The sequence below is a fragment of the Mustela erminea genome, chromosome 21 (assembly GCF_009829155.1).
Source record: "Mustela erminea isolate mMusErm1 chromosome 21, mMusErm1.Pri, whole genome shotgun sequence".
Taxonomy (NCBI): Eukaryota; Metazoa; Chordata; class Mammalia; order Carnivora; family Mustelidae; genus Mustela; species Mustela erminea.
Window position 1 is genome coordinate 17,250,383 of NC_045634.1, and position 12,337 is coordinate 17,262,719.

Here is a 12,337-nt window from a genome sequence, read left to right on the forward strand (position 1 = left end):
GTGGGAACGTAAACTGGTACAATCACTGTGGAAAACAGTGTGGAAGTTCCTCAAAAAAGTAAAAATAGGAATCCTATTTGATCCAGTAATTCCAAGACTAGGTATTTATCCAAAGAAAACAAAAAACTAATTTGAAAAGATACATGCACCTCATTTACAGTAGCCAAGCTATGGAAGCAACCTAAGTGTCCATCGATAGATGGATGGATAAGATATGGTACCATATGCAATGGAATATTACTCACCCATAAAAAAGATTAGCTCTTGCCATTTGAGACAACATGGATGGACCAAGAAGGTATTATGATAAATGAAGTAAATCAAATTGAAAAAAATAAATGCCATATGATTTCACTCAAATGTAAATCTAAAAAAACAAATGAATAAAGATACAAAAAACAGAACCAGCTGCCAGATGGAAGGAGGGTAGGGGTATGCATAAAATACATGAAGGGGGGTGGGAGATTCAGGCTTCCAGTTACCGAATGACTAAGTCATGGGAATAAAAGGCACAACATAGGAAATACTGTCAATGATACTGTAATAAGCGTTATATGGCAAGAAATGGTTAGCTTCACTTATAATGAGCATAAGGTACAGAGAAGCTGAATCATCACGTTGTAGACTTGAAACTAATATAACAGTGTGTGTCAACTACACTAAAAAAAATTTTTTAAGTATGAGTTCAGACTTTCATATTACATTAAAACTTAGCCCTAAAATTAAAAAACAATATGGAAAAACTTGGATGTAGTTTCTTTTCTAACTAGTGAGTTTTGTGTTTTCATACCTAATTCATGGCAGCAATTTAAAGCTATAAGCTATGGGATCTCTCTCAGCATCCGTATGTTTACGTGAGCCTCTTTCTATATATAGTAAATGTATGGTATGTTCTACCACCAGATGGTATTCTTAAAATTAATTTGTAAATTTAGTTGGCTTAAAGATCTATTAAATTGGCTTAAGGAAAATTTACTGCTTATACAAATTAAATTCTCAGAAATATAACAAAAACACCCACATGTTTTTCAAGTACTGGGATAATCTTCTAGTAAATTAAAGCTAGTTTAAATTCATTGGTTTAATTAAAGCAGGTTTGTCTCTAGAGTTATCAATATTGAATATAATGGAGATAAATTTCACTCTACCTGATTTAATTACATCCGTTATAATTTGTCAGCAAAAATACCTTAGAATCATGGCTGATTTTGTCTAATGTTTCATAAAGTTTTGTAAGTAATCTAAACATGATTGTTTGGGAAAATGATTTAGATGTAAGTGGGATACAGAAATTTACAGATAAGCTTTTTAGCAATTATACTTTATGGTATATGGGTGCTTAAAAAATGTTTCCAAATCTCTTTTGCTTGAAAATTTTGGAGTCTTGCTAAATTAAATTAAATGATGGAAATGTGGGCGCCTGCGTATCTCAGTGCCTTCAGCTCAGGCCATGATCCCACAGCCTCACATCATGCTCTTGGCGTGGCGAGGAGCTTGCTTCTTCCTCTGACCACCCCCCCAACCTTGTGCTCTCTCATACTCTCTCAAATAATTACAGTAATATGAAAAATAAAATATTTAAATGATGGAAATATATTGAATATTCAGATTATTTCCAAGTAAGGTAAAATACTGTTATTGAACATAGGCTTATTTACTTTTGGTTTATTACAAAGAAACTAAAAGATATTTAGGTTTGTTAATTCCACACTGGAAAACTGAAAAAAGCATATATTTCTAGAAATTATGAAGTGTTTTCATAATTTGCCAATCTAAAAAATGCTGGTAAGCATTTTTCATTCATCATTTCATCATCTCATTTGTTACTTCTTAGTTTTCACTAGAAATGAAGATTTCTTAGGGCTAAGAATTCTAATGAATGTTATTACAACTCCTACAAAGGAAACATCTTTGTATATGAAGAAAGTAAAATGTGTGTTTTTGGTATGAGAAGGAATAAGGAATGGAGATGCATTTTCTCATTGAAGGAAAAAATGGTAACTTTGTCCTAAAGTGAGGCTGTCGTTGTTTAAAGAAAAAGAAGAGGGCAAAATCTGAACATGAAAAACAAAAACGAACTTTTAAAGTTTGTGAAAAAGGTATCTTTGGAAAGGTCAGGACTAAGATTAAAATGAGTAAGTTTTAATACCAAAAACAAGTTGGTACAAAAGTAGAATTTTATTTTCTCTGTTAAAATGTCAAAGGCTCTTTTGGGGACTTTGGATCTGCTTTTGATAATAGATTGTTAAAGTATCTTTACCTTTTAAATACTAAATTTCATAATGATCTGTGATCTATATTTAAGCAAACTTTAAAAACTTTATTTATTTATTTATTTTGGGGGGGTTATTTTTGACAAAGTTCCCAAAACCAAATTCTAAATGAAGTCTTTTTGACCGATAAGAAATTTTGGAGTGCTTCCAAAAGTGTCCCTGGAACATTCCAAAAAACCCTGTTAAACTAATTAGACTTATCTGATGTATTAAATGACATGGGAAGCATCATCAAGTAAGAAGTAATACTATGTCTTCTTCATATTGTATTTCTAAGATTGTGGCATATGTGCATAAAGTTCATTTCACTTCTACAAAAACTGGCCCCTCGTTGTCAGATTTCTGCCATCCTAATGTCCTTATAACGGAAGTCTGCTCTTGAATCAGAGAAATTAAGATGGGTCAGCAAAGGCTGTAGGACAAATGAACAGCTGGGGCTACGGGAAACCAAAGATGGCTGATTTGTAATTTTCAGCTTCCAGACAAAGCCCAGTTTTCGGTTTTTGCATTCCTTCACCTACCATAGTGCATGTAAGATGACTAAAATGATGAACTAAGACTGATGGCGAGATTCCTACCTGTCAGGACCATAATCCTGGAAAAATAATTTTGTACCAAGAGGCCTCACATCTCCTCTCTCTGGCCCCTTCGAACACCTGCCACTGGGCTGCATTCAACTGCCTCTTAGTGTGGGTTATCAATACGTTCTTGTTACTGCATTTTCCGAATGGACTGAGGCCTTCCCCTGTTGCAAAGCTAATGTCCTCCCAGTGGCAAAGAAAAAGACAATGTTTCCCGGTTAGGGTATACCTTCCACAATATCCAGTCAGTGATCAAGGCACCCACTTTTCTGGAAGAAATTTTCAAGCCTTCATGAAAAGTCTGCAAACTTCTTGGAATTATCACAATCTCTATCACCCTCAACCAGACAAGGTCAAGAAAACTAATGAGATTCTTAAAATTTCCCAACTTGAAACTACTGGGCCTCCCTGACCTAACATATTGCCTTTGATACTGTGGACTAAGCAGAGTACCCCATTTGGAAAACAAACTGAACAAACTTAATCCACACAAGATAGTCACTGGCAGACCAATATCTATTTGCTGATCCTGTGTCTCATGCTAATATGACCAAAATCTACAGGTGTCTAATGTCTCATGCTCAAGCCCATCAACAACAGGGTAGAAAATCCTTTCCAGATCCCAATTCACTGGTTATAGTCCAGGGTCTGGTGACTGAGTAATCTGAAAACGGTATCAGAGGAAGACAGCACTTATGTCTTGTTGGAAGGATCCTTACTAAGTGCTCCAGACCACTGCTACAAACTAGAAAATGCTGGAGACCTCTGGATCAAATTGCCAAGGAAGTAGCTGACACTGAGGTAGACTACTTCTAAAATTACAACACAACAAATCAAGGCTTCATACTTTAACTAAACATGAAACCATGAAACCCTTCTCCATTTTGTACCTTTACTCTGGTATTTGCCTGCAAAGATAACACCCTCGTCTGTATCTCCCTGGCCACTGCTAAGGGAGTAATCTCTGGAACTTAGAGTCAACTTTTATTGCAGGCTAGGAAAAAAATCTAACCGTGCTCCTAACTTTTCACAGCAAAATAAGACATTTCAATGGCCGACTCTCCTGAGTTTACACTGTTGAGTTAGAAAGGACCTACCAGGAGGCTTTCATGATTCAGCATTCACTCCTTTTGGCAGGTCCCTACCACCCTGGCTGGGGATACATATATAAATGAGATTATGATCAGGAACTTCTTAATTCCTGAAATTATAGAATCCACTGTTAAAGCAATAGCTTCCCAGTAGAAACTCTTACATTCTCTGGCCAAAGTTCCCCACCCCACCCCCAAAGTTCTTGACAATAGGATAGCCCATGATTATCTTTTAGCTGAGTAAGGTTATCTGCTATGAACATCACCTGCTGTCTGCTTGTGGATTAATACTTCTGGGGTAGTTGAAACTCGATTATATAAAATCACGGAGCAAACCACTTGCCTTGAGTGACTCCTTCAACAAGGTCTTTCTTTGACTGGTTTGGGTCTTAGGGACAATAGCTCCAAAGTGCACTCCAAAAACTGGGAATTACCCTGTTTACAGTTATCATAAAAATCTCCCTGGTGCACCGTATCCTTTTAAAAGCTTTAAATGTGTATTTGCAGCTGCTGACTACCAAGCCCATGATCTCCAAGACCAGAACCTCAGAGTCAAAGTGACGAGAATAACCCACTCCTGTGACCTGTGTACACTATAGGCAGATATGGCTAAAAGTCCCCACCAAAAGAAAGAAGAGGCACAGCTTTGGGGACACAACAAAAGTCATTTTAGGTTCCCAGCTATTTTTATGGCCTATGCCCCATCAACTGGCCCTACGTGACCAAGAGCACTTCTTGCAGAAGCCACGGGAATTGCAAAGGAACATAAAACCTTAGGAGTTTGCATCATTCTCTATCAGGCCAGGAAATAGTCTAGCCATATCAGTGACAATAAATCAATGGTAAAACTCCAGCACTGGTTCAAAAGTGAAAGCTGACCTAAGATACATTCTTAAGTCATTTTGTTTTGTTTTGTTTTAATTCCGGCCCCCCCCCCGCCCCCCACCCCGGCCACCCAACCTTGAGCACTCAACAACACGCTAACTGGAGCCAGAGAATTCCTGATGCTGACCCTTGCTGGCTCTCTTAACATCAGTCAACTAGAACTTGGACTCCTTCAACTTACGATGACTTTTGCCCTAATTCTGTACTGAACCGCCCTTTGAAAAGTCCCTCCACCAATGTCTGCACTCTTAAGCTTAAAACTTCCCTAATTTTGTTGTTTGCAAAGACAATGCTTTGGGAAATATTCCCAGTATTTTCCTTACCTGTTCCAAGTAAAATTTCTCCTTTTCCACTCTTTGACATGGTTGTACTTTTGCTGACGCCCACCAAGAGGTGGACCCAGTTTTGGGTTACAATATCAAGGTGTTAAGCAATAAAGTCATGACCTATGGATGTCATAAGAAGCAACAAAAACTTGGGAGAACTTCAGAGCCATAGCTGAGAGCAGTGCTAAAGCCTTAAATTTTGACTACATCCCTTAGTTAAGCTGAAAGTCTGATCAAAAGGGGGAGAAATTATTAAAAAGAAAACCAAAGGCTCAAAAAGGAGCTTCTCATGCCAAGTCACCCTGCCTCCAGAAAATTCCTGATCAGCACTAATGAAGTAATCTGTCATATGGACCCTTCCTCTCCATCCCCAAAGAAGATAAGTAATCCAATAAAACTCCTTGCCCTTCCCCCCAAGGGAAAGTGACTTCACCTGGAATAGTTCTTTACTTTTGCTAATAACTTCCCTGTCCCACTCTCTTTACTACAAAAACCTTTCTTTTGGAACAACTCCTTAAAGCTCCCCTCTACTTGCTCGATGTGAGGCTGTCCAATTCATGAATCATTAAGTAAAGCCAACTATATCTTCAAATTTAACTCAACTGAATTTTGTTTTTTAACAGTCTGTTGACTGCTTCCATTAGTCACATCACCATCTTCTGTGAAAACCACGCATTAAGCTAAGGAGGCTGGGCTTTTCTGAGCAAGAATTAAGAAACTACTGAAAGGAGTACACGAGTCATATTTGAATTTTAGAAAGACTACTCTGATGGCCATGTGGGAAAAAAAAAATCAAGACTGAAGGCAGAGAAAACAGTTAGAACCCATTGGTAGTAGGGCTAGACTGAGTGGAAACAGGATGACCAGGTTTTGGGCGTAGGTAACAGACAGTATAGGGCTTGGAAGGAGTTGAGGGGCATGAGCGGAAGAGTAGATGTGGCTGGATTAAACTAGCAATGAAGAAATGACTGCTTGTGTGGTTAATTCTTTTAAGCAAGTATGGACTGACACTACTAAGGGGAAAATTAACTAAAGAGAGTACTTGAGGTGTTATGATCTATACAGTTACAATGATAATATGATTCATTATCTCATATACTGTGCAACTATAATATTTAATCATGGGTTATAAATGGACTATATGATTTAATGTATCAAATTACGATCCACTTAATTATGGGACTGTTTGACATACTAATTTTAAACTTCACTCTAAGAGCACAATGTCCCTTTATAGTGTCACAGTGTTGACATTTTGTAGCTTTCTACAGCTTCAATAGGCATAACAACTTCTTGTAGATTTTTTATTGTAAAAAGTTAAGGTGATTTCCTTCCACAGAGAAGTTTTAATCTCAAATACCTACAAAAGATAAAATACCACTGCTGTAGCACAAAAGGGAATAATTGCAAACCAGGCAAATGGAGACAGGATTTCTGCCAGTAAATGAGGCAGCTACTTTTCAGCTCAAAGCAAATGTTGCTATGTGGAAGAACTGTTGTCAGATCTTCCAGATCTTTGTATTTTAAAAGAAAAGTTGGAGGGGGCAGGGGTTCTACAGGAAATCTCTAAATGTGCTACTTAATTATTTGTGAACCTAAAACTGCCCTAAATAAAGTCTTGTTCTTTTTGAAAGTTGGAAATTTGGATACTTTAATGAAAAATCTCAAAATTATAAATGTCAGCTATGGATCCATATTTTTAAAAATATGCAATATTGAACAGGTTCAAACACACACATATCTTCTCATTACAAATCTGTTGTGTTACTAAGTATGTGTATGAGTCCTTTTGAGCCAACAATAAAATCTATAGACAAAAACTTATGGAATTTAGGCTTACTCAGAAACCCATGAGTTTAGAGGAGAAAGTTTTATTAACTGTGAACAAAGGGTTAAACTTAATAGCTATACGGAAGACAACGACACAGTAGCAGACTCTCCGAGGAAGTTGTAAGGCTAAAGGATTGGGCAATCAGAATGAATAATGGTATTCAAGGAAAAGAAAATTCCAAAACAATTCTTAAAGACTACGTAGATTGGCACCATTATTTTTAAGAAACAAAAATAACTATTTACCAAGTACCTGCTAGTTTCTTTACATGTATTATATCTAAAATCCTTCACAACAGGTACATTTCATGTGAGAAAGCTATCTGAAATGGACTTGCTTATTGAATGACAAGTCCGAAGTATTCCTGCCACAGGCAAATAAGCTGTAAGTGAGCTTGTGAGGGACTCACAAACAATAAGCTGAGAAGAAACATGTAGGATAAGAGGCAAAGGTTCCATGCCTATTGATTCTACGCAGTGGAAAGAAGGAATATAATTTGTCATATGCTTAATACGTGCCAGGTACTCTAATAAATGTTCATAAATATCACATAAATATTAACAGTCTTTCATGATAGGAATCATGATTCCTGATTTTACAAATGGGAACTGGAGGCTCAGAGAAGTTGAGTAACTTGCCAAAAGGTCACATCGCTATCATGTGTTAAGCCAAAAGGGAATCCAGGTCAGTTTGATTACAAAGCTTTCATTCACCTAAGTCATGCTGCTAAGGGGCATAATTTTTGTTTACTTCCATTTATGTTGCTCAAATTCATTTTGTCTCTTATCTCTAAGAGAGTGTTCACATCCAGGAATCTGAGGAAGCAATACAGACTTTCAGAGCTGGGCAGGGCAATAAGAGATCAAACAATTAATCCTTTACTTCAAGGGTCCTAAGGCCTGTTAAGGTTATGTGAGCATCCAAGGTTGCCCTACGAGTTAATGGTACATCAGTGTCTCCTCACTTCTGGTTCAGAGCCTCTTTCTTTTCTTTTCTTTTCTTTTTTTTTTAAGATTTTATTTATTTATCAGAGAGAGAGAGAGGGAAAGAGAGTGAACACAGGCAGACAGAATGGCAGGTAGAGGCAGAGGGAGAAGCAGGCTCCCTGCCGAGCCAGGAGCTTGATGTGGGACTTGATCCCAGGACGCTGGGATCATGACCTGAGCCGAAGGCAGCTGCTTAACCAACTGAGCTACCCAGGCGTCCCCAGAGCCTCTTTCATTAAGAGGATTCATTAAAGACTATTCATCGTAATAGAGTGAAAGAGAACAATTAGTTCTGACAAACATAACTCCCAAATTAGATTTTCTTATTAAATATAAAATAAAAATAGCACCAGAATTACCATGTAATTATTAAAATGAATGTAGAAGTCCTTTACTGAGAGAGCTGATACCCCTCAGTAAAAGGTAATAAAGATTACTATTGGTATGACTGAGTTTACATAGTTAATTACCATTCCCAACACAGCTCCAGGTTACTGTTTTAGAGCTAAGGAAATAAAAGAAGTTAAATTAACTTAAATATTGTTAAAAAGAGGAGAAGCCAGGACAGTTAAAATGGTTAACTGTTAAGACCATCAGTTTTTAGCATTTTTTGTTTATAGTACAATGTAGGGAAATATTAACAGCTTCACTTCTGAAGAATCTCTAAATATTGGGATTAGTGATTATCACTTGGGATATTTTCAATTGCAAGTAACTGAAAACCCAGGTTCAAAGTGGCTTAAACAGTGAGGGGTTACCAAACTTAAAGAGGACTAAGTTCAGAGGCATCAAAGATTCCAAAACTGGTTAATTTGGTATCACCACATTGTCATGGACATGCCCTCTTTCTACTCTACCACATTCAGTAGTCAGCCGATTTTTCATGATCCAAGCAGTTCCAGATGTCCCATGTAACCATATCCAAAACATAAGAATTTCCTTTCAAAACACCTCTATTACTCAGAAAATGAGTTTTGAGCAGCTCCCCGGCAGACTTCTCCTTCAACTCCCATCGAACAAGCCTGGGTTAAGAATCCTGCTTTCACAGTAACTGGCAGTGAATGACTGGCGTAAATCACTATTTAAGCACAGCCTCCCTTAAGTATATGATCCTGCATACTGGGAACCCAGATAAAAACTAGTGTTCTTTCAAGTCAGGGAAAATGGATTTGGGTGGGAAACCAAATGTTCTTCAGAATGAACTTCTTTAGAAGAAGAATCAACAGAACTAATTCTACACCTGCCCACAAAGACAGGAATGCTAGTGGTAAACTGAATACTGTGACGACTGTTATTCAGAAGGTAGAATATATCACTGGAGCCTGGTCTACATAACTTTCAGTTTCCATTTTCACAGTAGACAAACATGTTATTATGCTTTGGTTAAAACTTTTGTCACCTATGACAGTTTCCTATTTGCCCTGCCTTACCAGTAAGATTAACGTGAGGAAATACACAGAAAATTAATTCAACTAGTCTTGAGGAGAGGCCTGCTAAAGATGAGGTAGGATTTCTTAAGGTAACTAGAAAAGGAATTTACATTTACATTCATTTGAGGAAGGGAATCAAACAGACTATTTCCTACAATGGAATTTTTCGAATTACAAGGAGTTAAAAAAGAAGATAAGCGTTGGAAGGTATAAGAGAGAATGGGCTTACTGAGGAGGGCAGAAGTTGAATCCTTTCCTTCCTAGGAAAGAGCTGCTGACCTGACCTCTGAAGAAGGGACAGAATATAAAACATTAGAGGAGTGGGCCCCATGCAACAAGATAATGATATTCATAATTTAGGAAGTTTTTGTATTATTCATTAAAATATCATGACACTTTCTTTCAACTTTTGCAGGATGCACCTTCAAAATCACCAATCACAGTGTCTTACTGCACAACAATCTTTTTAAGTATAAGTTATGGTATTGAAATTTGGCTATCAAAGCAACATACTGTCATATACTGCATACAGAGATCATTTTTACAAACTAGCTTTAAAATGTATGGTACAAGTTGAATTGGCAGATTTAACACGAATAGCTTTTTTTTCCGGCATCGTACCATTCTGTGAAAACTTAAAGTACACGACCTAATTGTCTCCAAAATAATCCAAGCATAGTTTATAAATGTGAAATATTTCAATAAGATAAAACTACAAGTCTTTTTATAAAAGAACTTAAAAGCTTAAGCCAATTCCAGAACTTCTTAGATTAGCAATTCTTATTTTAGAATGTCACCTTATTAGGGAGGCCAAAAAAACACACAAGAAATTTCAGAGCAGTGACTTCTCTTATTTACTAATCTTAGAAGCAAAAGGCTTTAAACAATTTTAAAAGTCCAATCCAATCTCAAAGAATGAAAATTTACCAGCAGTGAGAATATTTAACAGAATATACTACAGACTTAAAGGCAATTAATTCCAAAGGTGTAGTTCTAAAGAGTATTTTGGTTATACTAGTACTAGTACAATAATAAAAACCATCTTCTAACCTGATATTTTCTAAAGAGACAAACTTTTGTTATGCTTGCTCAAAATGAGTCAACTTATTTTATAAGCATATCTTAATATAAGCTACTGTAAGAGTAGCTCTTACAGGTTAGGACACTAGTATAAGACTGACTTGAATAAAAGAAGAAAAGAGTTAAGCCTGATTTGTCGAACTCTGTGAACTTAATTTTCCAGAAAGCAAGCCATCTTTATAACAAAGAGCATGCCAATCTTCTGTTGAATACTTCCAAAGTTCTGAACAAGCAGACTTGAGACAAAGAATCAAGAAACATCTGAAGTTCAGTAAGCAATAGCCCTTGTTTTTAGCCATACTAACTTTGTAGTCAATTTTTCTTCTAACAACCCATTTAATTTAAAACTATTCTACACTGTAACTTTTTTCCTTGGGAAATTTTCTTGGGAAAAACTATTGAAAGTAACAGATCAAATGGCCCCTAATAGTTCATTCAACAGGAATTAATTTTACTGTCTCATAATACATGTTTTTTTTTTTAAATCCATGAAACGTCTATTTAAAAAAGAGTGTTGACTGATGTTGGCATCTTTACAAAGACCGTGCTGTGACACTGTTAAGTAAATAAACTTGCCTCAATCCATAAAAGGAGGCAGTTCTAATTTTTGTAAACCATGAGAGGTCACAAAGATTTACAATATAAAAGGCTGAAGTTTACAGTAAAAACAGCTGAAATAATTTGAACTGCAACATATTTCAGACCATGCTGAAAAGGAACAACTCACCAGAAAACAAGAGATTAACATGAATATAAGGCAATTCCTGGATTTGGGAATAAGAATAATAAAGTGAGAGATGTAGCGACTACTAGTATGCCAGACTGGGACGAGGCTGTTGGAACCGGGTAAACCTTAAAGACTTAAGAAGATTATGTCATTCCCAACCGAAAAGAATTCGCTGATTAAGACCTTTGGCTTCTCTCTCCTTTTATGTTACAGCGCCTTTTCTCCACCGCCCCCCCCCCCAATTTTACACTCTGTGATACCTGGAGATTACTCTTTACAACTCTTTCTTAGCCAAGTACAGTACTTTAACAATTCTGTTAATGTGGCAACCAGGTGGTCAAAGGGAAAGGCTAGTGAAGCAGCAGTGGAAAACAAGGGATCCTGGATACAGACCACAACTGATTACAGCCAAAAGTGATGTGTCAGGAGGGATGAGCGAGTCAGAATTGGGAGACCTGAGCCATGGGGAGGCAAGGAGGAGGGAGAAAAGGTCCGGAGGAAAATCCTTTACATGGGTCAGGGATAGACGAGCAAGCGTGTGACCCAAGACGAACGGAGGTATGTCAAAAGGAGGCAGCTGTGGGGCAGCAGCTCTGAGGAGCGAGCAATGAGGAGCCCACCCTCCCGCCCTACTTTTTCCTCCGGTCGGAAAGGCAGCGACCAGTCACCTGGAGTGTGAATTCCGGAGGGACTCTATGAGGCGCTGCTTCTGCTGTTGGAGGCTGGTGAGGCCACCGGGGGACCCAGCTGCGGAGGAGGAGGCGCTCTTGGTCAGGGGAAAGAGCCAGCTCATCCTCCACGGGTCCCCGGGCCCGAGGCTCTAGAAGGCTCTGGCCTGCTTCTCCCAGCTGCCCAACCCGGCGGTTCCCCAGCGACAGGAGGAGCAGTCCGAGACTCCCGCGCCCCAAGGGCTGGGGGGCCGCGTCTTCTCTAAGCAAGCCCGGTTGAGGGGTTCTTGGGTCCTGGGCGAAACCCTATGACTGTGGGCAGCTACAGAGGAAAGTAGCCGCCCGGGACGCGGAGCTCTACCTTCGCGGTCCCGACGCCCAAACCAGGCAGTGCGGCAGCCTGACCCCAAGCGCTCCACCACCCCAGCTTCCGTCACCTGCGTGCCCCGCCCCCTCTGC

At 38.3% G+C, this 12,337-nt stretch overlaps 1 protein-coding gene across 3 annotated transcripts in view; it reads right to left on the minus strand.

Annotated features, from left to right (window-relative positions):
* Positions 1–12,307, minus strand: part of VPS37A (VPS37A subunit of ESCRT-I) — a 73,298-nt gene extending 60,991 nt beyond the window's left edge. For all 3 annotated transcript variants that reach the window (XM_032328958.1, XM_032328960.1, XM_032328959.1), the window contains exon 1: positions 11,879–12,307. In XM_032328958.1, the coding sequence (XP_032184849.1) occupies positions 11,879–12,003 (125 nt within the window). In that variant the 5' untranslated portion in view covers positions 12,004–12,307. The remainder of the gene's footprint in view (positions 1–11,878) is intronic.
* Positions 12,308–12,337: the final 30 nt, after the last annotated feature.